This window comes from Prionailurus bengalensis, chromosome C1 (assembly GCF_016509475.1).
Source record: "Prionailurus bengalensis isolate Pbe53 chromosome C1, Fcat_Pben_1.1_paternal_pri, whole genome shotgun sequence".
Taxonomy (NCBI): domain Eukaryota; kingdom Metazoa; phylum Chordata; class Mammalia; order Carnivora; family Felidae; genus Prionailurus; species Prionailurus bengalensis.
Window position 1 is genome coordinate 48,843,754 of NC_057345.1, and position 11,576 is coordinate 48,855,329.

General features: G+C 42.9%; 1 protein-coding gene across 4 annotated transcripts in view; it reads left to right on the plus strand.

Annotated features, from left to right (window-relative positions):
- FGGY (FGGY carbohydrate kinase domain containing) overlaps positions 1–10,910 on the plus strand; it is a 421,185-nt gene extending 410,275 nt beyond the window's left edge. For all 4 annotated transcript variants that reach the window (XM_043575117.1, XM_043575119.1, XM_043575120.1 and 1 more), the window contains 2 exons: positions 4,680–4,741; positions 10,684–10,910. In XM_043575117.1, the coding sequence (XP_043431052.1) occupies positions 4,680–4,741; positions 10,684–10,765 (144 nt within the window). In that variant the 3' untranslated portion in view covers positions 10,766–10,910. The remainder of the gene's footprint in view (positions 1–4,679; positions 4,742–10,683) is intronic.
- Positions 10,911–11,576: the final 666 nt, after the last annotated feature.

Sequence of the window (11,576 nt, forward strand, 5' to 3'; positions counted from 1 at the left end):
TGGAGAAATTAGAAAAGCCAGCAGTGCTGTTTCTGATGACAGCAGTGATTCTCTGGGCATTCTCCATATTGGGTCCAATACCCATAATGAGGCCTGCCTCCCAGGAGACAGGGGAGAGGAGCACGAGTCGTTTTGAGTGCCTATGTAAGCATAACTTTTTTTTTTTTTTTTAGAATGCAGTATTTTTTTTATCCTTAAATGATCAAATCCACAGATGTCACTGTAGAAAAATTAGAAAAGAGAAAAAAAATTACCACCCATGCTCATGAGCCTGTTAATGTTCTAATATATTTTCACCCACTGTTTATTGTGCGTATCTAACTCGTGTTTAGGACAAACGTGATTCTTGAGACAGAAATGAGAAACGACGATCTTTTTCACTCCCACTGCCCCCTAACACTTGTGCAGTGGGGCTAGTTTTTTCTCTGCCCTAGTAGTTCCGTTGCTTTCTTAGATAAGTACACAGCCAGCCTCGGGTAATGCAAGTTTTATGGTCTCCTTAAGTTGTGAGACATAGCCCAGATTCAGAAATTAGAATATCAAGGAATATATAATAATCATTACATGAGTTTTTATCCCAAGGTAAGACATCTCCCCACTCCCCAGCAAGGGTCTGCTGCACATGACAGGACATAACTGTGATCAGTGTTCTCTCTTCCTCATTCCCTCTCCCGCATATTTGTTTTTCCTCTTGTTCCTAGTTAGACGGTGGAAGGGAAGAGAAGTCAGGGGTGTAGAAAGTTCTCATGTGATCAGCTCCCTTAGCCTACTAGGTGTTTGTAGCTAGGCTCCATCAGAGATTTCTTTTTTTCAATTTTTTTTAATGTTTGTTTTTGAGAGAGCTCAAGTGGGGGAAGGGCAGAGAAAGGGGAGGACAGAGGATCCAAAGCTGGCTCTGTGCTGTCAGCACAGATTGGGGGCTTGAACTCACAACCCATGAGATCATGTCCTGAGCCTAAGTTGGACGCCTAATAGACTGAGCCACCCAGGCACTCCCATCGTAGAGATTTTTTTGGAGATCCCCCACTTTTGGAAACTTCTCATGTATAATATCTTGTCCTTGTTAATGCTACTCTTCAAATAGACTGTTTACTCTTCATTCCTTAGACATCCAGTAGGGTCATCTGAAGCTTCTTTATGCAGACCCCCTCTGCCTCATTGGACAGGATATGAAACAATCCATGACCGCTTTCTCACACGTGAGCCACCTAGGGTTCATGGGAACCAGCCATGCCTTTTGGAGTCTGACAGACTCTGGAAGTGCTGGCTGATTCCAGTGCTGGCTCCTTCACTTCTACACTGATGCTGCCCGCCAGCCCTCCTCTTCCAGACGGGCATCTCACTCAGTCCCCTGTGTCCCACAACCTCAGGGACACATATCAGGTTCCCTGTTGTTCTCATTGAAGCCCTGCTCTCTTGACTTCTGAAGGGGGGACTCCTCTCACCCCTCCCCTGGAAGTAGGCCTCATACACAATAATCCAACGATTCAGTCCTAAAACTCTCTGCCCTTCCATGTGGATGAAAGTTCTAAGAGTTGATTAATGGGTCCTCAACCACCTTTTTTTTTTTTTCCTTTTTCCCACCAATTCTTCAGGGTGGTCTGTTTCCAGCTCACTTTGGTATCTTATATCTGTCAACTTTAGATCTCAGCCAAAACTTCCATTTGAGCATTCTGTCACGTGTATGACCCTTAAGTTCATTCATCCCATAGACATTCCCTGAGTGCACGATACACCAGATGCTGAGTCTGGCGGTGGGAATAATTGTAACAGTTCCTGTCTTAAGGAGCTCAGAGTCTAGTCAGGGAGGCTGGTGTGCTAACAAAAAATTGTGGTGCCATGTCATAAATGCTATGATAGATGGTAGCACAAGTTGCTGTGAGGTAGGCCACAGGGATGAGTCAGAAAAAACCTCCTCAGTGGAGTCAATACCTGAGCTAAGTTTAATGTTGAAATCTATACTTATTAAAGGAACCCCTCTTTTTAAACCTTTAAAATCTCTAGTGCTGGTGTTTGTTTCTCAATAATTAATTAATTTTATTTTATTTTTGAAGTTTATTTGTTTTAAGAGAGAGAGAGAGAGAGAGAGAGAGAGTGCATGTGCGCAAGCAGGAGAGGGGCAGAGACAGAGGGAGAGAGAGAATCCCAAGCAAGTTCTGCGCTGTTGGCCCAGAGCCCACGCGGGGCTTGATCTCACAAACTGTGACCTAAGCCAAAATCAGGAGCCGGATGCTTAACCGACTGAGTCACCCAGGCGCCCCCCTCACTAATTTATTTTAAAAACAGGCAAAGGTAATGTGAAGAAGGGAAGAAAGCCCTGGTGTGTACCATTTGTCCACACAACTGTTTCCCTGGGAAAGGAAAGGACATTTATGGAGCACCCTTTATAATACAAATTTCCTGGGTCCCACCCATGAAGGCAGTTCTGGAATGTCCTCTCAAGTCCAAGGCTTGAGGTCAACCAAGAGGAGTATTTCCTGAGGGCATTTTCAGGATTCCAAAGAGCAAGAGGAGGCAGAATCCACTCTGGAAGGACTGCAGAGCACTACTCTGAAAGAAGTGAGGACAGAACAAGAGAGTTGGCAATGGAGATTGCTGAGGCCATCTTCACAAGATATGGGGCTTACTTTAAAGGAACCAGAACTTAGTCTATGAAGGAAAATACGGAGTGAGCGGAGCTCTTAAAATATCCTTGTGGAGTGGAATGGCAGCAGTCTCACTAAAATGTGTTTAAATGTTTGTCCCTCCACAAAATGGCCCCAGATTGTCCTTTTTAAGTTCTTCTAATCATGGTTTCCTTTTCGGTAATTTTTCGTAATTTAGAAAATCTCCCCCTTTCTTATGACTGCCATTTTCTTTTGTCATCACTGTGCTTGCTGACCTCAGCATCTCTTATTTCCTAGTCGGCCCTTTTAAATCCATTGAGGATTTATCTAGATAACCAGATAACTCTCAGAATGTTCATGTCATCCTTGGGGAAGAGTTGGTAGAGCATCCTAGCCAGGGTAGAAGACATATATGTAAGTGATTAGCAGATGAAAAAGTATCAACTTTCCTAACCCTCAAATAACTACAGAGAAGAAGTTTATCTACTTCTAGCAAAGTGTTTATCACACTCTATTTTGATCTCAGTAAATGTCTCTTCCATTCTCTGGTGAGCTCCTTGATTAAAAGGCCCATGCGATCTTCATATCTGTTTCCTGTGCATGTTGAATGCTGCGCTTGGTCCATAGAAGGGGCTTGGTTTATTTTATGAATATTCTAGGTGCTGAGTAAGCAGTAAGTAGACAGAGCTCCTGGCCTCATGTGGCTTGCATTCTGGTTAGGGCAAGGAGTGGGAGGGAAGATAAGGTGTACATAAAGTGGTAAGTACATGGCATACCAGAAACGAATCAGTGGTAAATAAAATATATAATACAATAATTTATATAAATGTAAATAAATGCATAGAAATAATATATAAATTATTTCTTCCCCTGCTACTATGTAAGTTTCCCCAGGACAAAGGGTATGTCACGTGCAAATCTAGCACAATGCCTGGTACATAGTGAGTAATTAATAGATATGTGGAATAAGAAGTTGTACGTACGTTACCCCAGAATCACTATATCCTCCACAATAAGAGTTCCAAACTGTTCCTAAGGCAGCCCTATTTGAGGAGATGTGTCATGCCACTGCCTGCCGTCTCCCTGGTCGAGTCTGTTGGACTCCAGAGTTTGGGTTCATTCCATTCCCCCTAACTTTTCCATCACCTTACCAGCGTTGGGAGACTGCCCAAGGAAACCTAACCCTCTCATTCCTATAATGGAGCCCACACAAGCCGTGGTTGATCTTGATGCTGCACATATCAGCCACGTCCACCTACCCACTGCAATTCACCGTCTGCCCAGTTGCCCCATTGTAAAGACAAGAATGTCCTGAAGTCATATTCTAGAGTTCAAGTAAATTAGACTCAGCCCACAGGCCTCACATCTGTGCTCACAGTGTTAAAGAGTGCTGGAAAAAAGAGCTGACAATGAACTGAAGAGGTCTTTTTTTTGTTTTTTTTAGTCATTTATTTATTTTGAGAGAGAAAGAGAGAGCAGGGGAGGGGCAGAGAGAGAGAATCCCAAGCAGGGTTCATACTGCCAGTGTGGAGCCCGACATGGGGCTCGAACCCATGAACCGTGAGAGCATGACCTGAGCTAAAATCAAGAGTCAGACGGTTAACCTACTGAGCCACCCAGGCATCCCTGAACTGAAGAAGTCTTAAACATATTATCCTGAAGAGCAGGTGCAAAATGGGTTTCATTCAGTTGTTGTAATCTTGAGTTTAAGTAAACAGTGTACTTAGTCGCTAATTATATTGCCTTCTTAAGCCCTCCTCTCCAGGTAATGAGAAGGGAAAATAATTTCCTGCTTTCTGCAGGTGGTCTTAAAGGTGCTTTGCCTTTTGGGGTTGGTTATGCCCAGAAGCCTTCAGTACTCAGTCATTTATTAAGCCCAGTCTGTTTGGTCATAGATTTAACTTTTAATGTTCGTTGGGTTTTATTCTCACCACCAAAGAGAAGTTGGAAAAAAAAAAATGGACCAACTGAATATCCTAAGGGGGAGTGGTATCTAATTAGAATGTTCTTGCACATGACAAATCACTTTGATTTTAGCTTGCCAACTCAGCTCTTTTTTTTTCCATTTGACAGGAGGCAATGTCTAGAATGAGCAAAGTTGGGAAAGTCGTGTTTCCCAGACTTGAGGATAAAAGGTAAGTTTGTATTTTTTATATGCACAATACTGAGGAATGAGGCCATACAAGGATAAGTAACTGGAGAGCTAGAATAAACCTTGGGGGCTTCTAATCCATTTCTTTCATTTAATAGTTGACACAACTGAGTCCCAAAGAGGTGAAGTTACTTTGTTACCTAAAGTCACAGAGCAAGGTAGGGCCAGACCAGTGGGTCAAATACAGACTTCTGAACTCTCAGACCACTAATCTTTTCCCTGTGTCATTAGCTGCAAGTCTGGTCTTTTGTTCTAAAATGGGGGATCTCTTACATCTTCCATTAAAGGACACAGTAGCATCTGTCTGTCCTTCCACCCTTTGCATCTCTTGGCATTGGGGACTACAACATGACCTTGGTCAGTATTTTAACCCCAATTCACAAAACACTACTTTACTGAGCTCCTGCTATAGGCAGCACATTATGCTAATTTGCCTGTGGCCAGGGTTTAGAGGGGAATAAGACATAATCTTCTGTATGCACATAGATCATTTCAGAACGAAAGGAGAGGTTCTACAATAGAAGTATTACCAGGTGACAAAGTAATCCAAGGAAGAAAGGAATGTGACCCTGTAGGGGTGAGAGAAAGCTTTTGAGAGGAGACAAAGTCTACACTGTCTTTAATGCTGGAAAGAAATGGTCTCCCAGACCAAGACAGGAAAGGACATTCTCAGTGGAGGGAATAACATGTGCAAAGTTATAAAGGTGGGAACAGCTTGCTATATTTAGGTAACCATAAACAACATAGAATTCTGAAATACAAAGTGTGAGATGGAGAGTGGCAGGAAGTACAATAGGCGAGAGGGGGATGTGGAGGGGGTCATCTCATAAGGAGCTTTGAGGCCGTGATGGAAACCTCATCCTGTGGGCAGACTGGGGATACTGAACTTCAGGCAGCGGTAGGACCTAGCCAGACGCAGATTTTAGAAAGATCCCTGTCAGAGAGTGAATTAGAGGACCCAAGGGTAAAAGCAGAGAGGCCACACGGAAGTCTTTTCCATCTGGGTGACAGATGAAAAACACCTATATTAAGTCATTGGCACTGAGTTTAAAAATGGAAGGATAGGGGCACCTGGGTGGCACAGTCGGTTAAGCGTCCGACTTCAGCCAGGTCACGATCTCGCGGTCCGGGAGTTCGAGCCCCGCGTCAGGCTCTGGGCTGATGGCTCGGAGCCTGGAGCCTGTTTCCCATTCTGTGTCTCCCTCTCTCTCTACCCCTCCCCTGTTCATGCTCTGTCTCTCTCTGTCCCCAAAATAAATAAACGTTGAGAAAAAAATTAAAAAAAAAAATGGAAGGATAGGGGTGCCTGGCTGGCTCAGTTTGAGAACATGCGAGTCTTGATCTTGGGGTCATGAGTTTGAGCCCCACGTTGGGTGTACAGATTACTTAAAAAATAAGATCTTTCTCAAAAAAATAAAACAATGAAAATGGAAGGACAGTTGTCCAAGTGGCTTTTATAATTTTAGGGATGTATTTGAAGTTAAGCATAAAAGCAAATCCCACCTCTGTAACAGGCAAAGGTGCTGATCCCACCGAAGAAGCATGATCAGTATTTAACAAAGTTGGAAATGTCCATGGAAAAAGCAATCCAGTTCCTTTTAATTTTCTTAAAGCAGGTTTCCACATGGAGTTGGATTGTTAACCCTCCGAATATAAAACCCTCCCTGAATTCTGGAGTCAGAGAGGCAGGCCATTTTACATGGGGGAGCTCAAGTCAGGAGCATTGAGAGGTCTGAGTCCCCAGTGGCCTTGGAAGTCATCGGCTAGCAGCTTCCTCCTTTTGTAGAAAGATTCTTGTTCTTCATCTCTGCTCTGACCCTCCCAAGACATTTGAGGGAAGTCTATTTTTAAGTTCTTTCAGTAAATCCACATGTTCTTTTGAAAAGCATCCTTAGCTTGTCAGCTGGGAGCCCTCCTCTGGGGAGGCAGCACATGTGGTGCTCTAGCACCATCTACAGGCAGCCCAAGGTTTGCAAGTAGAAAGCTAACACTTCCTTATGAAAGACTTCAGCATCTCCTCAGTACCTCAAGTCACATTACTATCTGTACGAGACGTTTACTTAGGTTTGTGCCCCACAGAAGCCACTGACTGACTGTGGGGAGAATAAGAAGAGAGGAAATTCAGCTGATTTTAAAATTTAGGACCACAGAGAGCATAATCTAGTGACTCTGGTTCAATATGCTTTTTTCAGAAAGATCCTCAATCTCATCCTTCTACGCAGACCAAATTTATCTGTAAACGTAGTCACTTAAAAGTGCCCTGGGGAGGGGCGCCTGGGTGGTGCAGTCGGTTAAGCGTCCGACTTCAGCCAGGTCACGATCTCGCGGTCTGTGAGTTCGAGCCCCGCGTCGGGCTCTGGGCTGATGGCTCAGAGCCTGGAGCCTGTTTCCGATTCTGTGTCTCCCTCTCTCTCTGCCCCTCGCCCGTTCATGCTCTGTCTCTCTCTGTCCCAAAAATAAATAAACGTTGAAAAAAAAAAAGTTTAAAAAAAAAAAAGTGCCCTGGGGAAAAAAAAAACCCGTGCTTCAAAGAGAAGGATCAACAGAGTAAACAGGAAATCTGCAAAATAGGAGAAAATATTTGTGTATCATATATCTAATAAAGGATTAATCCATAGAATATACAGAGTACTCTTAAGACTCAACAACAGTAGGGGCGCCTGGATGGCTCAGTCGGTTAAGCGTCCGACTTCAGTTCAGGTCATGATCTCGCGGTTCGTGGGTTCAAGCTCTGCCTTGGGCTCTGTGCTGACAGCTCAGAGCCTGGAGCCTGCTTCACAGTCTGTGTCTCCTTCTCTCTGCCCCTCCCCCATTCACGCCGTGTCTCTGTCTCTCAAAAAAATGAATGAACGTTAAAAAAAATAATAAAAAAAAGACTCAACAACAACAATAACAACCCAAATCAAAAGTGGGCATCGATCGTGAGTAGATATCCCTCTAAAGATTACATACAAATGGCCAATAAGCACATGAGGAGATGTTCAACATTGCTAATAATTAGGGCAATGCAAATCAAAACCTACAGTGAGATACCACCTTACACCCATTAGGATGATTACCATGAAAAAAGAGAAAATAACAAGTGTCAACAAGGATACGGAGAAATTGGATCCCTTGTACACCATTGGGAGAAGCATGACATGATGCAGCCACTGTGGTGGTTCCTCAAAAGCTAAAAATAGAATCACCATATGATCCAGAAATTCCGCTTCTGGGTATGTACCCAAAAAGACTGAAATCAGCATCTCAAACAGAAATTTCTACTCACATGCTCATAGCAGCATTGTTCACAGTGGCTAAAATGCGGAAGCAACCCATATAGCCAGTGGCGGGTGAATGGCTAAAGAAAAGTACATACATACAGTGGAATATTATTCAGCCCTAAAAAGGAAGGACATTTTGACACATGCCACAACATGTGTCAGTCCCATTTACAGATAAAGAAATTTAGACACAAATGGATTAAACAACTTACCCAGGGTCACAACATGGATGAACCTTGAGGGCATGATGCTAAGTGAAAAAAGCCAGTCACAAAAGGACAAATATTATAGGGTTGCACTTATATGAAGTACATAGAGTCAAATTCATAGAGAAAGTGGAATGGTGGTTGCCATGGGCTGCAGGAAGGGGGAGAAGGCGGAGTTGGTGTTTCATGGGCACAGAGTTTTAGTTTTGCAAGCTGAAGACAGAGCTGTGGATGGAATGGTGATGGTTGCACAGCAGTGTGAGTGTATTTAATGCCACTGCGGTGTATACTTAAAAATGGCTAAATTTCATGTTACGTATATTTTACAATAAAACATTTTTTGAGAAAAGGAAAAAGCACGGGGGGAAAATGTGCCTTGGACCTCAGCTTCCCATGTGTAAAAAAAGGAAAAATATAGTCTATCCATCTTTTGGTGTTCCAGGATAATGGAAGGATATAAGAACAACATTAATCCCTATTTGTGAACACTTGACAGCTCACAGAATATTTCATGTCTAAAATTCAGTCAATCTGTGACGGAGGTACGGCTATCATCCCTCTTACGGCAGGGAAATGGAGACACCATTTAAAGAAGTTGTCCAGGGGCACCTGGGTGGCTTGGTTGGCTGACTGTCTGACTCTTAATTTTGGCTCAGGTCATGATCCCAGGGTCATGGGATCAAGCCCTACATCAGGCTCTGCACTGAGCATGGAGCTTGCTTAAGATTCTCTCTCTCTTTCTCTCTGCCCCTCTCCCCGCTCACGCTCTTTTTCTCTCTCTCTAAAATAACAAAAAGAAAAAAATTTTTTAAAGTTGCCCAAAGTCACCCAGACGTCTCTGCCTGGAAGCCAATACTTCTTCCACTGGGCAAAGAATAAGACCAATGAACAAAGTTGCTGCAAAGTTGTCAGGATTAAAATTGAAAATCTTCAGGGCACCTGGGTGGTTCAGTTGGTTAAGTGTCCGACTTTGGCTCAGGTAGTGATCTCATGGTTCATGAGTTTGAACCCCACGTCGGACTTTCTGCTGTCAGTGCAGAGCCCACATGGGATCCTCTGTCCCCCGCTCTCTCTCTGCCCCTCCCCTGCTCAGACTCTCTCTCAAAAATAAATATTTAAAAAACAAAATAAAAAATAAAAATTGAAAATCTTCAAGTATATGAGAAGGTTATTGACCCAAACTCCCTTAAAAAAGGTTTGATATTCCAGAATGGAGATATCCATCTCATATAATATAAGAAGTATTTAATGGTAAATTATCATAGAGTATTGTTAGAAGGAGAAAACTTCTGTCCCCAAAATCATTCTATGATTAATAAATTTCGAGGCTCATAGAATGGGTTTTAGTAGAATCTACTTAGTGAAAGAGTGTTGATAATGTTGGAATATTAATTTTTTTTAATGTAGTAACCATAATTGGCACTGATAACCCTAAGATCCGGACACTATTCTCAGTGTTTTTCATTCATTGCCTCATTTAATTCACCTAACAGCTCTATTGAGGTAGATTCTATAATTATTCCCATTTACAGATAAAGAAATTTAGATACAAATTGATTAAGGAACTTACCCAGGGTCACACATGGCTTGGTAGATTCTGGAATGTTCTGGAAAGAACTCTTCTGGAAGGAGTTCTCAGGAAAGAAGTCCTCTGGAAGGAAGTTGGCTTCCTCAATTCCATGTCAACCCCACCTCATGTCAGCCCCTCCCAACCAAGAGGAGTAAGGACAAAGTTACAAGTGTTCAAGTATAATTTGTCTTAGCTGCTATTATCCCTTTCAAAATCAGGCTGCCTTGTGGCCAACACCACATTCTAACAGGTCCAGGGATAACAAGTCTACCAAGACCCAGATGGAGAGGAGGATGGGAGGGCAAGATCCACCCAGGGATGCCTGGACAGCAGGGCACAACTAGAGGGAAGGCCTTAGTGACATTTTCACAGGATTGTACTCCCAGATAAAGCAGTCTGCAAAGGAAATGTAGGTGTGGAATCCACAAAGGGTGATGAAAATGTTCAGTCTCTTCTCTTTTCGGGCTGTGGTTTTTAAACCAGTCATCAAACCTGGGGCTAGTCATAAATGAAATATTTATGAAAGCTGGGAGTGAGAAGGGGCCTATGTTGAGCCTAAGCCTCTTAGTATGTTATAGTGGAGGCTGTGAAGTCAGACAGACCTCAGTCTGCATTCCAGCCTCGCTAGTCTTTAGCTGTCCTACTTTAGATACGCCTCTCTGAGCAAATGTCTTCCCTTCTACAATGAGGATAATAACACCCCATGTAGGTTAGGGATAATAGCGATGAATCATGCTGATCCATTGCTCAGGATGTTAGAAGCATTCACAAAATGGGAGACGTCTGCATGACCATAAGGGATATATTCCTGTTCTTCTGAATATAAGGGGAAGCTGCATCGCGGTTGTGTCTGAGATCATTCAGCATATTCATTTTTCTCCCACAGATACTATGACAAGAAATACCAAGTATTCCTGAAGCTGGTTGAACACCAGAAGGAATATGCAGCAATCATGAAAGGAGACTGAGCAGAGCGTGCAGGTGCCAGTGCCAGAAGGTTCTGCGTCACTACATCAGGGATTTCTGTCTTATCTTATATTCAAGACCCTTTAGGTATCACTCTATCATTTCTGTATCGTCTCTTAATAAAGGCAACCAAGACGTGTGCAACCAGAACTAGAGTCTTCCATCCCAAAATACCACCATGATGTAGTTAGCAGTTTCTGCAGACACTACCATAAAGACAGAAGTTTTCCATAAGGTTATAGGGTCTCCCATGGGACGAGACCTTGGAGCCCATTCAGCCCAGGGAAAGCTTGCACTGGTTGAGTCACTGTCAGCCATCAAATGAAAGACTTGCATTGCTTTAGGTATGACAGCTAATGTTTATTTTATAGTGTGGCTGAAAGCCTATTATTAACGTCTTATTTGGGAATAATTTCAAACTTACAGAAAAGTTGCAAGAATAGGAATTATGCAAGGAACACCCATGCATCTTTTACCTCTAATATATTCACCCCATTGGCTTTACCAATTGTACGTTCTTTCCACACACATATATATACCTGTATATGTACATACACACACGTGAATTTTTGAGTCATTTGAGAGTGAATTTCCTTAGACTTTTTATATAGCACTTTTATTTAATTTTCACTCATATTCCAGTTTTGTCAATAACTCAGTGTCCTTTATGGCATCCCACCCCCCCCACCGCCCCTCCTGTGTAGGATCCAGTCTAGAGTCAGATACTGCATTTCATGACAGAATCCTCATCTTGCAATTACCATGTTAAAAATAGGTACTGGTAGGAATCATCAGTGGATCCAGGAGGGAATT